The sequence below is a fragment of the Lactuca serriola genome, chromosome 7 (assembly GCF_051521515.1).
Source record: "Lactuca serriola cultivar US96UC23 chromosome 7, Lser_US96UC23_V15, whole genome shotgun sequence".
In the NCBI taxonomy this organism is placed as follows: domain Eukaryota; kingdom Viridiplantae; phylum Streptophyta; class Magnoliopsida; order Asterales; family Asteraceae; genus Lactuca; species Lactuca serriola.
Genome location: NC_136414.1, coordinates 68,309,332 through 68,330,703, shown reverse-complemented (window position 1 = coordinate 68,330,703; position 21,372 = coordinate 68,309,332). Strand labels below are relative to the sequence as shown.

General features: G+C 36.4%; 2 protein-coding genes across 2 annotated transcripts; both read left to right on the top strand.

Moving 5' to 3' along the window:
* Positions 1 to 8,076: 8,076 nt before the first annotated feature.
* Positions 8,077 to 12,397, top strand: LOC145061572 (disease resistance protein RPV1-like). The gene is made up of 7 exons (XM_079009099.1): positions 8,077 to 8,583; positions 9,105 to 10,248; positions 10,348 to 10,413; positions 10,503 to 10,724; positions 10,807 to 11,430; positions 11,538 to 12,120; positions 12,201 to 12,397. The coding sequence occupies exons 1-7, from the start codon at positions 8,087 to 8,089 to the stop codon at positions 12,296 to 12,298; spliced, it is 3,234 nt and encodes a 1,077-aa protein (XP_078865225.1). The 5' UTR covers positions 8,077 to 8,086; the 3' UTR covers positions 12,299 to 12,397.
* A 5,935-nt stretch (positions 12,398 to 18,332) lies between these two features.
* Positions 18,333 to 19,509, top strand: LOC145063372 (uncharacterized). The gene is made up of 2 exons (XM_079010975.1): positions 18,333 to 19,227; positions 19,320 to 19,509. Exons 1-2 carry the CDS (start codon positions 18,375 to 18,377, stop codon positions 19,334 to 19,336), a joined length of 870 nt encoding a protein of 289 aa, XP_078867101.1. The 5' UTR covers positions 18,333 to 18,374; the 3' UTR covers positions 19,337 to 19,509.
* Positions 19,510 to 21,372: the final 1,863 nt, after the last annotated feature.

The window sequence follows — 21,372 nt, the reverse complement described above, 5'->3', positions numbered from 1 at the left end:
TGTTGACTTCTTGCGTCTTGGGGTGTTTCTCGAGTGTTGAATATGATACCGGGGCTTCGGGGGATTGTAAAGAAGTTTAAAGGAGTGAAAAAGGGTGAAAGAGTATGAAAAATGGGGTGAAAAAGGCTTGAGAACCGAGAGATCTCGCATCCTTTATATAGTTGTGAGACTTAGGCTGAAGCTGCTGAGTCATCGGACACGCGGCAGCGAGGGAAGAAGCCACGAAGCGAGGTCGGAAGCAGCTGCGTGCGAGGCTCGGAAGGTGCCACCAGTGCGAGGAGCGTCGAAATAGGAGTAGCCGAGACTTCGGTCGAATCGGAGAGTGACACGTGTCGGACACCAGGTGGATACAAGAGCGGGTGACGTGACCGGTACTGTTCATGCGAATTTTCCCGGTATTATCCTTATTCCTCGATTTTTGAGCCAAATTCTTCCGAAATTCATAACTTTTGCATACGAACTCTGTTTTTGACGTTCTTTATATACACGTGTAGGCGGGAATATAATCTACAACTCTCGTTTAGACTTTGTTGGCTAATTTTGACTTTATTTTTAATATTATTATTTTTAACAAACTGGGACAGGAAGATCCCTTAAAAATTCATAACTTCTTCATCCGACGTCCGTCTTCGTCAGACTTTTTACCGTTGTACTACTATTGATGAGACCTTCGATTCTCATCTAGGTTGTTTCAGTTAAATCTCGCTCAATCTTTATTTTGAGTTTTTAGTTGTCTACCGCTAATCCGAAACTTAGAAAAATCATAACTTCTTCGTCCGAAGTCAGATTTAAACGATCTTTATATGAAGGTTCATTCTTTTTACGAGTTCTACAACTTTCATTTAGGTCACTAAGGCTAAAAAGTAGTTTATCGAAAACTCACTTTTTACGCGGAATAATGTTTGTCGGATTTGTCTCAGATTTTCGATTGGTCATAACTTCTTCGTTATAACTCGGTTTTGAGAGTTCTTTATATTTTTGGAATCCTTGTCAAATTATTTGTCACTTGGTTCATCCCAAATGAGTTTATTTAATGTTTCATTTTTGACCTTATTTTTCATCTCATTTAATTTCTATTAAAATAAATTACAATAGTTAACCTAGATTATTACTTTGTGAACTTATAAGTATCTAAGTAGAGTTTAGACTCTAATAACTATAGAATTTTTCCAGTTATGACAAGCAACCTTATGCACCAAAATGACACGAGACCACGCTCCTAACCACCAACTAGGAAGCTGCATGTGGTCATCGAAAATGAATAGAGGCGGTGATTCAAGGGCTGCCGCTACCCACAACAAGCAATCCCGATATCAAAACTCGAAAAGGACAAAGGGAATGGAAAGAAGAAGGGATAGACAACCTTACCAGTGGCTTTACCAAGCGATTCTAGCGATTCCCGACCCTCTCTCGACGACAACACAGCCTTCATTGGTCGCCAGCGCTATACCGGCGGTTCTTAGTGTCGTTGACGGTCCTTCGGCTGCACAACGTAGCTCCGGCAGCAAGGTGCGGTGGCACTCGTCGATGGGCAGCAGGCAACATCCTTGCCGGATCGGAATAGTGAGCGAAGAAGAAGGAATGACAGCTGGAGATTGATACATTCCATTTAGAGTTTGATGACGGGAATTAGCACCGGGTATAACCCGTGCTCATTCAACTTTCATTCATCTTTACAAGTTCAGTCCCTCCTCCCAAAATCATTCTTCAGTTTAGATCCGAAATTACTCCTTTAGCCCCAGCCCCCAAGAATCTAATCAATATAAGTCCGAATGATACAAAACAACCCCTGGCTTCTAAAATTCTTTTAAAAATAAACACTTTTGACCCCCGACCTTTAAAATTGTAATAATTAACCTTCGAGACCAACCTTTGATGTATAATTATTTATTTAGGGCCACTATTCTCTCATAAATTTTATCTATTTAATTATTTAATAAACGGGGTGTTACACACACCTTGTTTGTGATCTTCGGTATCCCAGTCACAAACTTGAAGGGCATAATCGAGATAAAACATGGCATTGAAAAGTTTATTGAATCTCAAAAGATCTAGAAGTTTCATCTAAAACCTAAGTCGTTAAAAAAATTTGTGGTGGAATCGGTAAATCGTCATTTACCTACCTTCAAATAGTTTACAATTGGATTACGGTATCCGTTGTCTAAATTGTAAATTATTGTGTTGGGTCCTAGCCTTGATATTTCATTTGGGTGTTATATTAAGGATTAAATCAACTCACTTGAATTTCTCCCTTTTGTAGATGTCTATTTCTGACAACAACGGTCTTCTTATCCTTTTGAAAAAAGCTTTCTTTATGAAGATGATAATCCATGTGTCGATCGAGGTGAAAGATCAATCCCTTCTTCGTGAATTGGTGGAACTAGAAATCATACTTCTCTTCCTCCAACTCCTACAATTATTCTCCCCGACCCACATTTTGTCGACTTGAAAAGTTCAAGGTCACTCAAGCCCTATTAGCATGCAAGCATTGAGATGGAAGTTCTGTATGTGCACACATCTTGGAGATGAAGTCGTACATTGACAAATTGGGGATGTTGGGTGTCGTTTTTCTAAGGAAGCTGGTTGTTGACTTGGTTCTTCAATCACTTCCTGAGTCGTATAGTGAGTTCCTGAAGGATTACTATATGACAGACCACGACGTGACCCTTATTGATCTAACATATTTGCTAGTTGTTACTGAATCAACGATGACTTGGCACATTGGTAAGACAAAATTGATTGGAAGATCTTCCTCCCAAACTTCCATGGACAGAGGAAATGATAACGATAGTCCAGAAATGATTTCTTCTCCTAAGGGAAAGAAATTGGCCATGGTGAAAAGGTTTGACCATAAGAGAAAGGCAAATTCTGATATAGGTCCACATGCCAATTGAAGGGACATTGGAAGGAAAGCTGCCCTGACTACCTGAGAGATCTAAGAGATGGTAAAATCAAATTGTATGGTTCTACTTCAGGTAAGTCTAATATCTAACTCTATTAATTTCCTATTTATAGATTCTTAATACATGATGTGATAAGATTGCATTTTGATGTTTTGTAGAATCTAAGAGAAAGAAGGAAGTTGATTCTGATCATGAAGAGATGGATTTTGATCGCATGGTTCGATGATCAGACTGTTGAAGCTGCTACTTAGAGTTATGATAAATTGCTTAGGAATATTTAGCAACATAGTTTTCATATGTATTTGCGTTGTAATGACAAGTTTTTCTGCATTTTATAAATAAAGTAAATTTTGATTTTTATCTTATTTTAAGTTTCCTTGCAATGGTATTTTTGAAAAATGTTGTTGTTTATATGTTGCTATTAATAGCAATATTGAAAATGTTTGATTCTTAGTTATATAGGTTGTGGTAGTGTCGTAATTTTCAAGTAAGGAAAGATTCTCATCGCCCAAGTTTCAATTGGATAGAAACTTGGAGTCATGCGATATGAATTGTGTGATGTATGAGAATCTTGATATTTGGTAAATTGTGACTAATTCCTTGTTCACATATGTACGTAAGTCAAATGAAGGACTAAGGGATCTAGTACACATTGATGTGAATTGGTCAGATCAACCACAAAGAACAATAAAGTCTATTCGTCATGATTTATTGAAAGTTTAGTAAATATGATTATGCTTACAAGATTAAGCATAATTTTGATACCTTGAAGAGTTTCAAAGTATAGCAGGATGAATAAGAAGAATCAAATTGGGCAGAAAGATAAAACGTTTCTCCAATCTGAAAGGAAAAGAAAGAACTTTAGTATCATGTTTTATGATCATCCTAATGATTATGGAACCATGTCACAATTGATCCTATAAGGACACCTTAGTGCACTTGTATGGCTAATAAGAGGAATCGAGAATTGTTGAAATGGTTAAATCAAGAAGATGATTCATACTTCATTCCAAAATCGAGACTAAGAGTCATACTCTAGTTACTCCAAGTTGTACATTGAGTAACAAGTTCTAAGTAGGTTTATAACGCCTCATGAAATTTAAAGTAGAAATGTTTTCTTACTTTTGCACATTTGAAATTGGTAGTTGCGATGTTTTAGGTTAAAACAAGGACCAACTAAGACCAATTGTATGAAGTGTTATCTTGATCCCACACTAACTCTTGAATATTTGTTTGTCAAGAAATGTTCATTGATAGAGAATCTTATATGTTAAGAGGTCATTGGGAGTCTAAATGGTCTTGAATAGTTTCAAGTACTAATCAAGAATAAACCAATGAGTTATCACTAGCACGTGACTTGAGGTTTACAACTAATCGTGTTGACATATTCTTGTTCCTGTGCCCATTTCAGTTAAGTTGACTATACATGTGATGTGAGTTCTATGAGTTTTCATTTGATTGCATAAGGCAAAACACCTTGATCAATGAAAAGTACATTGATTTGTATGGATGAGTTGCTCAATGACCTGGAAGAAATGGTAGACCCTTGCGCTACCATATGGCAAGAAATTAAGATTAAACAAGTTCAGTCCATATGAGTTTGAATTTGTCATAAACCTTGTCTTATGATAGTGGTTGGAAATGATAGATTTATATGGATAGGAACACATTCAAGGAATGCTCCTTGAATGTGAGAGTTCATTTCCAAGGAATTGGTTTTGTAATCAATCTCCAGTGGAATGCTTTGTAATATCTTTGGCCAAGTCTCTGTGACTTATGGTGCCTTAACATTATAGAAGTATGAATGTATATAAGTTTAGAATATATCAGATTCTAGTAAGTAACATGAATTTGGTAGTCTTACACTTACGATAGGGATTTGGAATTGTGAAATGAACATCATTGGAAATGTGTTCAATTGATCTCTTTCACAAATAAATGACCATAGATAAACATAGTATGCATGCTTGGAGCATGGGATGACTATTGTTTTAATTCAAGTACTGACTTGATTAATCGAAACAATATACAGTGAATAAGTCGGATTAATATGGTGATTAAATAATAAGTGTTTTATTTATCTTTAAAAGTTTTGAGACCATAGTTAATTAGATTATTCTTGTGTTTCACTTCGCATGTTTTACTTCACGAATAACTACGTTATCCAAACGTCTACATTCAATCATACTTTAGAAGTAAGTAATGAGGTAAGACTGTCATGAATCCGACTGTAGATTGTCTAAGTGTTTAGACATAGCACAAGTTTGTTGCAGTGTTCATGAGTACTCCTGAAATAGAATTTGAGTATTGAATTAAACTCACGCTCATCTTAATCACTTCCTGGATTTTATCACGAGTGATTGTGAGACGATAATATCTTATATTCTTGAAACAAAGACATATGGGTTGTAGTTTACAAGTCGGTGTGCATTGACAATATGTAAATGCATCAGTAACTTGATGTTATAAAATGTATTATTATGTGTGATTTGATGAGTAAATTGAGCAAGCATATGAGTCGAAGTTTATTCGTTCTTTTTACCCTAAGATGGATAAAATTGATATATGTGAGCCCCTCGATGATTTAGTGATGAAACCTTAAGCGCTTGGCCAAGCCTGGACTAAGTTGTTGTGTTCAATTCTAGTCTATTGGCAGTCGTCATAAATCAGAAATCGGGAAACAACACATAGACAAAGAGAATGATTTTTTAATCCATGTCTCATGTCCATATGATATCTTGTAGAACGGAGGAATATTTGATCTCTTATCTAAAGGAGGCGTTACTGATAAGATCAAAGTTCGACAGCGACTTTTGAAAGCTACGATTGTTAGTCAAAATCTGAAGTTATACTTGCAATAGTAGTTATTAGATTTATCCAAGTGGGAGACTTTTGGATTATGTGTCTAATCCCATAACTATTATTGGTATGTGCTTGATTTGATATGTAGCATGGTCCTTTTGGGTTGCCTTCACTTATCCAACTTGATAGGATGACAAGTGGAGAGAGAGAGAGAGTAGAATTTACTATATGAATAATAAATTGGTACACATAATAATTTTATTAATATATTACAAGATTAATATATTATTTGGAAATCATATTATTAATTAGTAATTAATCAGAAATTAATATGATATTAATTTTGGGATTAAAGGAACTAATTAATAATTGAGGGATTGTTCTGCAAATCATTGATAGTTGCAGAATTGGGCTGATGGGCTCCATAGAGTGGAGTGGACGAAATCCTAAAGGGGGCACTATAGATTTCGTCCAAGGGCTCTAAAGAAGGAGTCATTATCACCTCCCAAGGTTTTATGCCGAAGATCCTAGTAAGGATCAAGGGTTTTCCTTGTAAACCATCGTGTCACTTTCTTTTATCATTTGTTATTACATATTCTGAACATCATAGTCTCTCATTCAATTTGGTTAATTAGCACTTGTGTAATTTTTTACCAAAACAAAAGGGTTTTTATGAAGCTTATGGATGTTAGGAAGCCTTCTGGAAGAAATGAGTGGGTGTCTTAATGGATTAAGGGCTTAATCCATTAAGTTGTTCCAAAGCAGTTCCCACTACGTGGTAATATGCTTACCACGTCATGGTGATTAGGTTTATTGTGGCTATTTTATCTAGAGACTGCCATGTCGTAGCTTGTGCTTGGCGACAACGTGGTGGCCACCTAAGTTGACTTTGACTGTTGACCTTTGACTTTTGACCAAGTTAACTTTTGGTCAACTTGAGGATATTTGGGCTATAGATTGAGGATTGGCCTCTGTTTGTTGTATAGGTGACTCGTAGTACTAGTCTAATATTCGTGAGTGTTGTATTGTTTATTTGCTAGTCTGCGAGGTGAGTTTTCTCACTATACTTTAAGCTATAGTATGTCTCCTCGCGTGTAGGATGTTGTTATGTTGTAATGATCGTTGTACCCTTGCGTATAGGATGTTGTTATGCTCTGTTGGTTATATAGATAGATTTGTTATGATTACCTGTATTTGCCTGTTATTGTTATGTGCATACGTCGGCATGTTGTGTTTGGGTTGAGGCGGTCCTGTTGTGTGCAGTAGGCCAAGATACTGGGGCGGTCTAAGTGTACCATAGGCCTTGCGAGGTGATTCGGTTAGACTGAATGCACGGGGAGAGTGGTCTAGGTGTACTGTAGGCCTTGGCGGTCCAGTCAAACTGAAGGCTCGTGTATGCATGCTTGTATATGTATTGTTGTGTGAAGTATTATGGGGAACTCACTAAACTATAACTTACAATTGTGGATTTAAATGTTTTAGATACTTTAGAGGATTAGGGGAAGGAAAATCCGTGATTATACACATCATCCAGTAGTTGTCATGTTTGGAGAGATACTCTGGCTTTATTGCTCGGATTTGATATGGTTGTAAAACAATGTTTCTAGTGACTTGTGTTTGATGAAAATACAATTTTTTTTCTCTCTTTTAAAAATCAAAACTTTTGATGCATAATAGCCTAAAACAGTAATTAAACTAGTTTTGGGTTGGTTATAATACTAAATTAGCTAAAACTTGAACATATAATTATGATTTACTTGGTATTCCGGAAGCATTTTTCATGTTCTGGAATAACTATTTTACATTACTAATCATATAAACAAACAACTAAAATTGTAGGAATGAAAAACTTACCAATAAAACTATCAAATTATCGGAATCATACGTCATATCTTTTTTGCTTCTTTACTCCAGAAGGTAAAAACATTTCGGAATAAAATCCGAAATAAAGGTTTTATACTTTTTCCATCCTTGGGAACATGCCAAAATAGGTATTCAGGAACATCTGGAGTGGGTCGGGTCGGATCCGTATAGTATAAAATGGATTCCGAAATAGCCCATTCGGAAAAAAGAAATATTAAAAGAAGAAGCTGGTTATTTGTTTAAAGAACCAACAGGAAGAAGATTAGATTACTTAATTTCCCAATAAATTATTTCGAGGACTTTTAAAATATTAGATTTGTTGATAAAGTTCAAACTTAACAAAAAAAAATCTTAAACAATGACTAATTAATTTTTTATTGTATTTGAAACAAACGCGTAGAAAAGGTAGTGTGCCAAAACGACAAGCCCACTTCACCTAACGTCACTGTAACGGTGATGTTGACTTTCCTGCCTTTATATTCCCCTTTGTTTAACAACCTCTCATTTTACTAATTTCAATGGCGTCTACTTCAGCTTCATCTTCTTCTTCTTCTCTGCTAAATCATACCTGCTGCCACGACGTTTTTTTAAGCTTTAGAGGTGAAGATAATCGTAATTCATTTACAGATCATCTCCATGCAGCTTTAAAGCGAGCAGGAGTTCGCACTTTTAGGGATAATGATAATATCGACAGAGGTCTAGAACTGAAGCCGGCAATCGAGAGAGCAATCAAAGAATCTAGGGCTTCTATAGTTGTATTGTCAGAGAAGTATGCGAATTCCAGATGGTGCCTTGACGAGCTGCTGTTGATCCTTGAGCAAAGGCGGAGCATAAATCACTTTGTTTTACCAGTTTTTTACCATGTTGATCCCTCAGATGTCAGGAACCAGAGACGAAGTTTTGCAATAGAAGTAGAGGAAGGAGTAGAAGGGTCAAAATGGACAGAGTATAATGTCAATCGATGGAAGGCAGCCCTTGCAGTGGTTGCTGATTTGACCGGCATGGTTTGTTCGGGGTATGATTTCTCTATTCATTTTTATCGTTTAATCATTTGGAAACTTTTTTTGGATTAATTATAGTATTCTATTGAGAGTGTTAAACATGATATAGAATTTTGTTTTCCTCACATTGCTTTAAATTTAGGCAAAGAGCAGAACCAGATGATTAGAGGCTTACCTGTGTGTCTATTCTCTGTCCTTTTCCATAGTAGTCTAACGAGTTGTTTTACTTTGCACATACTTCATTTTCTTTGCTCCTTGTCTTTGTACACATTTGGCATGATAATGGAACTTGCATTATAGTGAAGATTGCAATTTTACTTGATTGGAAAAATAGGTGTTCAGTTACTTATGTATAGACATTATGCCATTCTATTCCTTACTTACTAATGGTTTACTATAAATATAGAATATAATATGCATATATTCACCATGTGTATATGATATGAAATAGTGAGTGAGAAGTGAAACTAAAACAAAAAACTTATAACATAGCAGGTATTCTAATGTGCTCATTTTCTTTGTTCTTTTCTCGCAGGTCTGAAACAGAATTTATCGCAGAAATTGTTGATACAGTTAACCGTAAACTAGATATGAAACTAGTAAGTACTCCAGCTCATCTAATTGGAATGGACACTCGAGCTGTAGGTATCAATACCTGGTTGAAAAATGAGCAATCTGGTGCTAATGTCTTAGCAATTTGTGGCATGGGAGGCAGTGGCAAGACGACACTGGCCCAATTCATTTATAACTCAAACAGACAAAATTTTGAAAGCAGCAGTTACCTTGAAGAGATCGGAAAGCACTCTAAACAGTCTGATGGTTTGCTTGGGCTACAGAAACAACTTCTGACTGACATTTTAGGCGGAAGTAATATTGGAAGTATATCTAGTGTATCTGCAGGTACAAGGAAGGTTGAGGATGCATTACAAGTGAAACGGGCGCTTATTATTCTTGATGATATTGATGAAAATGACCAATTAGATGCTCTACTTGGAACAAGGGCTTCTCATACCCAAAGCAAGATCATAATAACAACTAGGCTTTTAGATATCAGTGCATGGTTCAGGTCTATATCTTGGAGATGCGAGGTGCAAAAATCCGAATTGTTGAATGATGATGAATCATTACAGCTTTTGAGTTTCCATGCATTTGGATCCAAAATTCCTATGGAAGGTTTCAAGGAGCTTGCAGTTCAGTTAGCAGAGTATTGTGGTGGAAACCCACTAGCTCTTAAAGTATTGGGTTCTTCTCTATTTTCTGATGCTGAAGAGCCATTGGAAAAAAATAGCATGATAGGGGTTTGGAGAAGTACATTGAATTCACTGAATTTATTGAATGGAGATCTTGATTGTAAAATCCAAGGTATATTACAAAAGAGCTTTGACTCATTACCACATGCGAGTAACAAAGAGTTGTTTCTGCACATTGTTTATTTCTTTGTTGGTGAATATGAGGGTTATGTGGCAAAGATATTGGAGCATGAATGGCATGCAAAAGCTGGGATGAGGACCCTCATTAACCGATGCCTTCTTACCATCTCACCAACTAAAAAATTGATGGTGCATCAATTGCTCCAAGAGATGGCAAAAAACATAGTCTTGCAAGAGTCCAAAGATCCCGCAGCTCGTAGTAGAGTCTCGCTAAATGATGAATCTTATCATTTGTTGAGAAAAGGAGAGGTAATAAGATGCTTCTTATGTGTATCTTTAAACTTAATTTCCCTTTCACCACCCCCTATGCTAACTTGCCTTCTCCCATTTCATGTCTTTCCCCGTTAGGGTTCGAAAACAATTGAAGGTCTAGCACTTGACATGCAAAAGCTTGAGGAAGGGATGCCGTCAAATGTAAGCATACAAGAACATGAATGAGTGTTGTGCTTTTGATATTTTTTTCTACATTTACCTTTAATTTTCAGTGAATGATAAATTTGCAGCCATCAACCCTTAAAACAGCTTCACTTGCAAAAATGGACAAACTGAAATTGCTCAAGCTAGAACATGTGGAACTCAAGGGGTCCTACAACAATTTTCCAGAATTAAGATGGTTGTACTGGACTAATTTTCGATTGAAAAAAATACCATCCGGCTTATTTGGGAGCAGCTTGGTGGCTATACAGATGAGCTATGGATTTCTGGAAAAGTTTGAACCGCCCGTGGTAGGAATTTGATGTCTTCTTTGTCACTTGACCTTTTAGCTTCCCAACTTTCTAACACCTTATGTTTGTATTCTTTGAATAGGTTCTTAATTCGCTGAAGATCCTAAATCTTAAATGGTCCTTCAATCTTGTCAATATCCGCCGTCTTTCCCGACTTCCTAATCTCGAGACTTTGATTCTCTCGTACTGTTTCCGTCTCAGTCTGACTCATGTTTTGGAAACCATCAGAGGTCTTAAGAAGCTTTCTCTACTGGACTTTGGAGGGTGTAATCAACCTTGGAAAGATGAAGGAATGCCAGCATCATTGTTGGTACCCTTTCCAGACTCATTAAAGCTTCTGTTTCTCTATCGCTGCAGTAATCCTTTAACGCCACTTACCAATCTTAAAATGCTGCGGGTACTCGATGTGAGTAGTTGTCCAAATATAAAGTCCCTCCTATGTCTCCCAAGTACTCTAGAAGAGTTGTGTACATCTTGGTGTTCTTCACTGGAGAAAATAACATTCGAATCAGCTCGGTTCAGATTGCAGAAATTTGAACGTCTACACTGTTACGAGTTGTGTGAAATTGAAGGCCTTTTCAAATTGGTGCGGTTAGCAAATCATGATGAAGCAGATTTGGGACATATGAAATGGATCAAAGCTTATCAGGATACTAAGGTGGTCCTCGCAAGTGATGATAAGCTTAGAATGGATTGGTATATACAGGTCTCTCTCTCTCTCTCTCTCTCTCTCTCTCTCTCTCTCTCATGAATACCACCGGATAACTGATTAATATATGAATAATTTGATATTTCTGCAATTTTTATGACCAGGTGCTTTACGAATATGGTATAATGAGCACATATCTTCCAGGCATAAACTATCAAAGCATGCCAATGTCTGAGTATATGTCATCAACCGCGTTCTTATCCTTTTGTGTGCCTTCTTGTCCTGAGACAAGCAGGATCCAAGGATTAAACATAACCACCTCTTACACACGATCAGGCACATCAGAAAAGGCTTTGTTCACCAAAGTCAGCAATACAAGCAAGGGCCTTACTTGGATGTATAACCCTGTGATCTATGCCGATCCGGAAGATGGAAAAGATGCTGTGTGGTTAAGCTATTGGCCCATTGGGAACGTTTTAGACGCTGGTGATGAAATCAATGTGTCCATCATTGTGGGAGATGGATGGATGGTAAGCAGCTGTGGTGCTAGCCTTGTGTTCATAGATGATTGTGAAGAAGAGCCCAAATACTACAAAAATCACAAGAAAGAGGAAGAAGTTATTGGAGGAGATCTATCTGAATTTGAGCTCACTACAGGAGTCTATTATCTTTGTCGTTGTGATTACTTCAAGTCAACCACCCCTGATTGGTTAAATATGTTAGTTGGTGATACCCTTCCACGTAAAGGTAAGTTCCTCATTGAGCTGATGCTTTTCGTCAAGATTATGCTACAAATACTGATTAATATTTATATCACATTGTCATAGACTTACATGGATGGAGAAAATCTCATCAGAACGACTATAAAACATCATACTTGGAGCCGTATGCTTACAGAGACGACCCGTTTTCCGATGGACTCTAAGTATTGTACTTTTAATCATTCTTTTTTGGCATGAAATAGCAATATTTGTTTGTAAATTCAAATCAATTTGCTGCTTAAATCCCTTATAACCTAAACTAACCTATATATTCATTATATAAATGAAGAGTAAATTACACAAATGGTCCCTATGGTTTTAGGTAATTTGCATGTTTAGTCCCTAACTTTTTTTTAACTCAGAAGGCCCCTACTGTTTGTTTATGTTACGTGTTTGGTCCCTATTGTTTGCTTTTGTTATGCATTTGGTCCCTATCTTACCTAAAAATACTAGAGTAAATTACACAAATGGTCCCTATGGTTTGGGGTAATTTGCACGTTTGGTCCCTAACATATTTTTTTAACTCGGAAGGTCTACTGTTTGTTTTTGTTACATGCTTGGTCCCTACTATTTGTTTTTGTTACGCGTTTGGTCCCTGTCTTACCTAAAAATACTATTATTTAAATAGGAAAAAATAGTGGGTTGTGTAAGGTAAAGTGAGGGGGTGCGGTTGGAGGTTTGTTTATTTAAATAAAAATAGTCTTTTTAGGTAAGACAGAGACCAAACGTGCAAATTACCCTAAACCATAGGGAACATTCGTGTAATTTACTCAAAATACTATTATTTAAGTGGGGGAAAATAGTGAGGTAGGTAAGGTAAGGTGATGGGTGGGGTTAGGGGTGTATTTATTTAAATAAATTTAAAAATCAAGGGAAATATAGTCTTTTTAGGTAAAACAGGAACCAAGCGTGTAACCAAAACAAACAGTAGGGACCTTCCGAGTTAAAAAATAAGTTAGGGACCAAACGTGCAAATTACCCTAAACAATAGGGACCATTCATGTAATTTACTCATAAATGAATAGGGCTGTAAATTTTGTACGACGAAAAACCAACAAACATGTTATTAACCGAACCATGGTATTAGCTATTTATTATTAGTCAACAATTATTACCACATTTAAAAAAAAAAAAAGTTCTATTGAATTCTTTAGTAAACTAAAAGAATTATTTCACTAATTTCTTAACTAAATGACAAAATTGTCGGGTGCCTTTGTTGGTCTTTTAACTATTATAATTGAAAATTAAAATAAATTGGTATATATCTTTACCGATTTGTACCAACCAACCAACAAGTTATATGATACTGTAGACACCGGTTTATGTGCACGTTTGGTCCCTAACATATTTTTTTAACTCGGAAGGTCTCTACTGTTTGTTTTTGTTACATGCTTGGTCCCTACTATTTGTTTTTGTTACGCGTTTGGTCCCTGTCTTACCTAAAAATACTATTATTTAAATAGGAAAAAATAGTGGGTTGTGTAAGGTAAAGTGAGGGGGTGCGGTTGGAGGTTTGTTTATTTAAATAAATTAAAAAAATCAAGGACAAAAATAGTCTTTTTAGGTAAGACAGGGGCCAAACGTGCAAATTACCCTAAACCATAGGGACCATTCGTGTAATTTACTCAAAATACTATTATTTAAGTGGGGAAAAATAGTGAGGTAGGTAAGGTAAGGTGATGGGTGGGGTTAGGGGTGTATTTATTTAAATAAATTTAAAAATCAAGGGAAATATAGTCTTTTTAGGTAAAACAGGAACCAAGCGCGTAACCAAAACAAACAGTAGGGACCTTCCGAGTTAAAAAATAAGTTAGGGACCAAACGTGCAAATTACCCTAAACAATAGGGACCATTCATGTAATTTACTCATAAATGAATAGGGCTGTAAATTTTTTACGACGAAAAACCAACAAACATTATTAACCGAACCATGGTATTAGCTATTTATTATTAGTCAACAGTTATTACCACATTTAAAAAAAAAAAAAGTTCTATTGAATTCTTTAGTAAACTAAAAGAATTATTTCACTAATTTCTTAACTAAATGACAAAATTGTCGGGTGCCTTTGTTGGTCTTTTAACTATTATAATTGAAAATTAAAATAAATTGGTATATATCTTTACCGATTTGTACCAACCAACCAACAAGTTATATGATACTGTAGACACCGGTTTATGTAACAATTCAAACATTTGTAGCAGCCCTATAGGCAAAGCTTAGAGCATCTCTAATGGTAAATCTATATGCTATCACTTAATACTTTTGACGCCTCATTATTCAAAATGTTGACCTCTAAATAAGTGACCCCTCCAATGGTTAAGCTTTTTTATAGTTTATATATATATATATATATATATATATATATATATATATATATATATATATATATATATATATATATACTAGCCGTTTAACTGCGCTAAGCGCCGGATGCGAATAGTTTTTTCAGAAGTTAGTTTCCAAAGGTTATACTTGAGTAGACCTCCACATTTCGATGACAGTTAAACTTAACATCATTAACAAATTTGGGTTATGCAGGATCACCCATATGTTATTCATCTTATTGACTCGTATGTCTGCCTCTATACCATTCTTTCTCATTTCTATACACATGATGGTTTCCTTGTGACGTGGTTTCATTGAATTGGTGAGGTATATAAAACAACATTTCTTTTGCTCATTCTTCATACAAGGACACTTAGAGTTTATGCGACCGTAAGGACCAACTTATGTGATGTTTTGTCCAACTTAAATGTGTTATCAACGTACATTCTTAATTACACCAAACATTAAATGTAATTTTAGTTAAGTTTAAGAATTACAGAACAGATGTTCTAAAAAAATGTGTCTGGTTTATGTTTTTATTTATTAATTAAAATGATTATACTTTTTATTTTTCATAATAAACTTAATAACTTGATGTTCTAAGAATTAGGTGCCAATACTAAAGACCTAGTAACCGATTTTTAATCCAAAACTGCTATGAAACTGACGTCTTCCAAACCAGATGCAATATGATTAGTTTTAGATTTAAGAGGATTTATCAAGAAAGAAAAAAAGAAATGATCTACATCAGGGAGGTCGTAGCTCGACACGAGGTGCCAGTTTTAGTGATTTTGGACTGAGATGTATGGTTTACTTCTAGATTCTGGAAGAAGTTTCATGACGAGCTGGGTACTTGTCTACATTTTAGCACGACCTTTCACCCGCAGACAGACAGTCAAAGCGAGTGGACCATCCAAACATTGGAGGATATGTTGTGGGCGTGTGTCTTAGACTTCGGTGGTAGCTCGGATACCTACCTTCCCCTGACAGAGTTTTCCTACAATAATAGCTACCACACCAGCATCGACCGTCCTCCCTTCGAGATGCTTTATGGGAGGACGTGCAGGACCTGATATGTTAGGGAGAGGTTGGACAGAGAGTCATGGGGAGTACTGAAGTGGTACTCAAGACTACTGAGATGATCCAGCAGGTCTGGAGCAGACTCCAGACTGCGCAGAGTCCACAGAAGAGCTATGCCGATAGGCGCCGATCAGACTTGGAGTTCCAGGTCGATGACATGGTCCTCCTGAAGGTGTCACCTTGGAAAGGTGTCATCCGGTTCAAGAAACGAGACAAGCTGACCCCAGGTACATCGGACCGTTCATGGTTGTAGCCTGGGTGGGCAAGGTTATGTATCGGCTGGATCTGCCAACAGATCTTAGTTAGATCCACAACACCTTTCATGTCTCCTAACTGCGGAATTGTTTGGAAAATGACGTTATGGTAGTGCCTTTAGAGGATATTCAAGTATATGACAGCCTGAACTACATCGAGCAACCAGTAGCCATCCTTGGCAGGAAGACAAAAGTGTTGGATAAGGTGTCTAAGTCCATAACTTATTTGGTATATACTTGACCCGACCCGACATGGTCCATTTGGGTTGCACTTCACCCGAACTATTTATGGATAATTTTATGAGAATTGTATGCTTACGATTTATTAATATATTATAAGTTATAATATATTAATATAAAGTCATGTTATTTAATTAGTTTTAATCTTGAATTAATTATGAATTAATTTAGTGATTAAAAGGAAGACTAATTAAATCATGGGCTATTATATTTATATGGTGTGGGCTAATACTCATTTGTTAATGGGCTAAGCTTATATGGAAGTCCATGGATGATCCATAGAGCTTTTAACCCATGGATCCGTGGAAGAGGAAAAGACATGGGTTATTAGGGTTTCACCCTAACCATGCACACTATATAAACAAGCTTATGTTGCATGAAATGACACCCTAGTATGTGTGTAATAGTGGTGGCCGATTTCTAAGTGTTAGTATACTCTCTCATAAAGTTTTCCAAGTTTGTGGTGATTTGTGATTTGCATTTGAGGCATTCACATTATTGGTGCTTGGCTCTCAAACTCCAAGGAATCAACAATCAACAAAAGGTATGTAATTCATCTAGTTCTTTTATGTTTAAAAGTTCCCCATGTCATGCTAGATAGTTTATAAACCTTGGAAAGCAAATTTTGCATGTATTTAGACAAACATAGATCCAAGGTTTATTAGGGTTGCATGTACACTTAGGAAGTGTTAGAATGCTTAAAACCCAACAGTGGTAACAGAGCCTAGGCTTGTTTGTTTGATACTTGATGCAAAATAGTGAAAAAAATCGATTTTCTTGTTGTCTGCACAGGGAGACTCGTCGAGTCCATAGGGGGACTCGACGAGTCCAAGCCTATCTTCAACCAACTCGATGAGTCAGTTCGTGCACTCGGCGAGTTGGTCATGCAGAATGCAGTTTTTTCGATTTTGCTGCTGGAAATGGACTAGAAACATTACCCTAAACTGTTTTGGTGTTTTAAAACTTGTTTTAGTTGGTGTAATGGTTATTCTAATCCATTTACAATGGCTTATATCAAAATTCCATGATTTTATGTGTTCATATATTTCTTGAAATTTTGATGATCATGTTCATGTTCTTATGAATTTAGAAGACGATAGGAATTATTTGCTAAATTGTTTAGGATTAATTCTTGATCATTTATGTGTTTTAATGGAGTCCATAATTTGTTCTGAAGTTATGGATATCCAAAGGTCACTTCTTTTAAACACACATTAAAAACACACAAGCTACATAAAAATGAAGAGTCTTCATTTTTATGAACCTTTAATTCATAAGTTATGAAATGAAAAGTTTTGAAGATTTTCAAAACTTGCCCGCAAGTTTTGGAATTTGAAAAGTTTTACACACTTTAATAAACTTTAATTCCAAACCTTAGAGTTTTAATAGTTAAAATTCAACACTTATACTATTTATAACATTAATGGTTAATTATTATTATTATTATTATTATATATATATATATATATATATATATATATATATATATATATATATATAAGAATAAGTCGTTTTACCATTAGTAGACCTCATTCACGAAGCTGGTCTATAAGGGGGGGTATAAGGGTGTTGTCTATAAAATGGCAGCTTAATGGGTGTCCACTCTCACCCACCGCTTCCTTGATCGGTGGAGGGTCGTTAGCCGAACGGGTAGGACAATGACTTTAAATTTCATTAAAAGTATAATGATTATTATAAAGTAACTAAATATTTTTTTAATTCCCAATCTTAGTTACTTTAGGGAAAAATGTGAATATGGTGCTACTCCATAGAATTCACACTTTGTACCTTACCAAGTCGTTGGTGGAGTGTGTGTGGTTAATCGGCACACTAACTTGGACTAGTAAGGATCACGAAGGGTGACATAATGTTTGTCATAGATCAATGGAGCGTGTGTGGTTCACCGGCACATTGATTAGGCAATAATATTAAGAGTACCAAGTGAATTAGTATGGTTATTCACACCTTGTTTTGTGATCCTTGGCATCCCAGTCACAAAACTTGAAGGGCACAATCGAGATTGAAACATGCTATTGAAAAGTTCAATGAATCTCAAAAGAATCTAGGATTTTCAGATCCAATTAAAACCTAATAATTTATGTCGTTTTTCGTGGTGGAAATTGGTGAATCGTCATTCAGCTACCTTTCAAATATGTTATTACTTAGATTACGACATCCCTCTTCTAAGTATAATATATTGTGATTGGATACTAGCCTTAATATTACATTTTGGTGTCTTATTAAGGACTCTATTTATCTAATCTAAACTTGCCTTCTTCTTTTCAGATTTCTTCCAACAACAATGCTTCGGGCTCTAACCCAACCGACTCTTTCTCTCTCATGAATCTTTGTGGGAGAGTCATCTTTGATGGTTCCAACTTCATGGACTGGATTAGGAACATCTGGATGGTTACTCGTTATAAGGACAAGGAATACGTCCTCGATAAGGAGTTAAAGGAGCTTGATGAGTCAACTCCTACTCCTGAGGAGATCGCTAAATTCAGGACGCATGAGAGAGATGCTACTAAGGTAGCATGCATCATGATGGCCACGATGACAGTCGAGCTCCAAATGTCCTATGAGGACTTTTACCCTTTTGAGATGCACCAAGACCTGATGGAAAGGTACCATCAGAGTGCTCGTCAAGAGCGGTATGAAATAATCTCCTCCATGATAACAACCCACATGAAGGATGGTGAATCCATCACGGGCCACATGCAAAAGATGCAAAGGTATGTGGACCGTTTGCTCAAGCTAAATGTGAACTTCCCTGAGGAGTTGGCAATTGACATCATTTTGCACTCATTACCTTCTTGTTATGACCAATTTCGTATGACATATCATATGAACAAGGAGGAAGTTACTCTTAGCAAACTTCAAGGACTCTTGAAGACCGCTGAAACCGGTCTTAAGGGCAAGTCGGTTGTTACCTTTACTACTCCTACTCCAACATCTACCCCTGTTTTGGCTATCGGGCAAGGCAAAGGGAAAAAAAGGAAGTCCCCTTCGAAGGGTACCAAGGGAAAGTCTCTTGAAGGCTCCTCATCAAGGACCAAAAGTGGTTCTGTCACTCCTTCTGTCATTCCCAAGGATGCTGATTGCTACTATTGCCAGGACAAGGGGCACTGGAAGCGAAACTGCTCTAAGTACTTGCAGGATCTAAAGGATGGGAAAGTGAAACCCACCCATGCAGGTATTTACACAATATTTTCTAATAACTCACCATATTCTAATTCTTGGGTGCTTGATACAGGATGTGGTACTTACATATGTTCAAATTTGCAGGGCCTAAGAAGAAGTGAGGATGTGGAGCACGGGAAGATAAACTTGATCATGGGGAATAGGAAGGCTTCACCTGTTTCCAAGATTGGAGTTTATACTTTGTTGCTGAATAATGGGTTAAAATTAGATTTGAATAAATGTGTATACTCGTCTGAAATGACGAGAAATATTATTTCTTTTCATGGTTTGTACAAACAAGGTTTTACTTTTCATTTGATAATGAATGTGGTGGTATTGATGCTTTCTTTAATAATGTGTTCTATTTTAAAGCATTACCTTGTGATGGTGTGTATGAAACTGTGTCGGTTGTAGACAACTTAGGAAATCATGTTTTGTATAGTGATTCTTCTACTAGCCTACATAAAGCATCATTGTGGCATTGTCGTCTTGGACATGTAAGCAAGAAACGCATAGGCCAACTCCAAAAGGACGGAGTCTTGGAATCATTCGACCTAAAATCGGATGATAGTTGTGAATCTTGTCTACTTGGAAAAATGACAAAATCACCCTTCACTAGTACTTGTGAACGGGTGAGGGTTTGTTGGACCTAATACATACTAATGTATGTGGACCATTCAAAACCGCCACAAGGGATGCTAATCGGTATTATGTGACTTTTATTGATGATTTTAGTAGATATGGTTATGTCTACTTAATCAAACATAAGTCAGAAACCTTTGAAAGGTTTAAAGAGTTTAAACAGGAAGTAGAAAATCAATTGGGCAGGAACATTAAGATGCTTCGATCCGATCGAGGTGGTGAGTATCTTAGTACCAAGTTCCTTGACTATCTTAAGGAGTGTGGGATTGTCTCACAATTGACACCTCCCAGGACACCACAGCTGAATGGTGTAGCTGAGAGGCCTAATCAAACTTTGTTAGACATGCTTCGCTCTATGATGAGTCGAGCTTCGCTACTAATCTCTTTTTGGGGGTATGCCTTAGAGACTGCCACCCATGTCCTTAATCTAGTCCCTACAAAGAAGGTTACCAAAACACCTCATGAGATGTGGACTGGGAAGGTTCCCAAGTTAGACTGTGACATCCCCAATTTCACGGCCAGAAAAGACCGATTTGTTTATGCTTTGTTTTTTTAAAATCAGAGTAATATTTTAAAGAAAATAGTTGCAGAATTTGATCCCAAAACAAAAATATGATACGAATTTATCAAAGCATTTCTTTAAAGAAATGTACTTTTATTAAATAACAAAATCTCAAGATGTCATGTTCCGATACATACCAAAAGTATAAACAGTAAAAATAGACCTTACAACAGTCATTTATAACTGTTGATCTATAATCCAAAATCTCTCGCCAAGTCCACCAACTTATACTCTTGTGCCATTACCTGTAATGCAAAGAAAACTGATTGGGTCAGGCTTGGGAGCATGGTGAGCATATAGGGTTTTCAACCCACAATAATATAATTATTGTAATTAATTATCAAACAATCAACCCAACCTCCCATCCCCATTATCTTCCTTACTCTTACGGATTTACCCTAAGAGTCATCTATTCGTTCACTCCGTATTAGGCACTAAGATAATAACTGCCAGGATTCTTTATTAGGCACTAAGACAATAGCTGCCAAGGTTCCTTCGTAAAGCACTAATTCCATAGCTGCTATGGTTCATTCATCGAGTACTAAATCCATAGCTACCAACGTTTATCTAACAGTACTAAATCCATAGCTACCAGCGTTTATCTCTACGGTACTAAATCCATAGCTACCAAGGTTTATCTATACAGTACTAAATCCATAGCTACCGAGGTTTGTCTTTACAATACTAAATCCATAGCTACCGAGGTTTATCTTTCGTCTCATCCTCAAACTCATCCTTCATCACACACCAACTATTTCGTCTACCCATGTTCTACCCAACATATTTGTAAATATAAATACTTACACAGTTTAAATCATTTAACACCTGTATAAACATCAATTCCACGCCCATCTCAAATAGACAAATAATATATAAACACATAGCACGTATTTCATAGCAAATACTTCGTATTTATGTGTTAGAAGAAAGTAACCACACACTTACTTATGTAAA

Bases quoted from the DNA above. Each gene is read 5' to 3' on its own strand.
- LOC145061572 (XM_079009099.1), top strand. From the start codon at position 8,087: ATGGCGTCTACTTCAGCTTCATCTTCTTCTTCTTCTCTGCTAAATCAT. The intron at 10,725-10,806 runs GTAGGAATTTGA...TTCTTTGAATAG, and splicing joins AAAAGTTTGAACCGCCCGTG to GTTCTTAATTCGCTGAAGAT. The intron at 12,121-12,200 runs GTAAGTTCCTCA...ACATTGTCATAG, and splicing joins TGATACCCTTCCACGTAAAG to ACTTACATGGATGGAGAAAA.
- LOC145063372 (XM_079010975.1), top strand. From the start codon at position 18,375: ATGAATCTTTGTGGGAGAGTCATCTTTGATGGTTCCAACTTCATGGAC.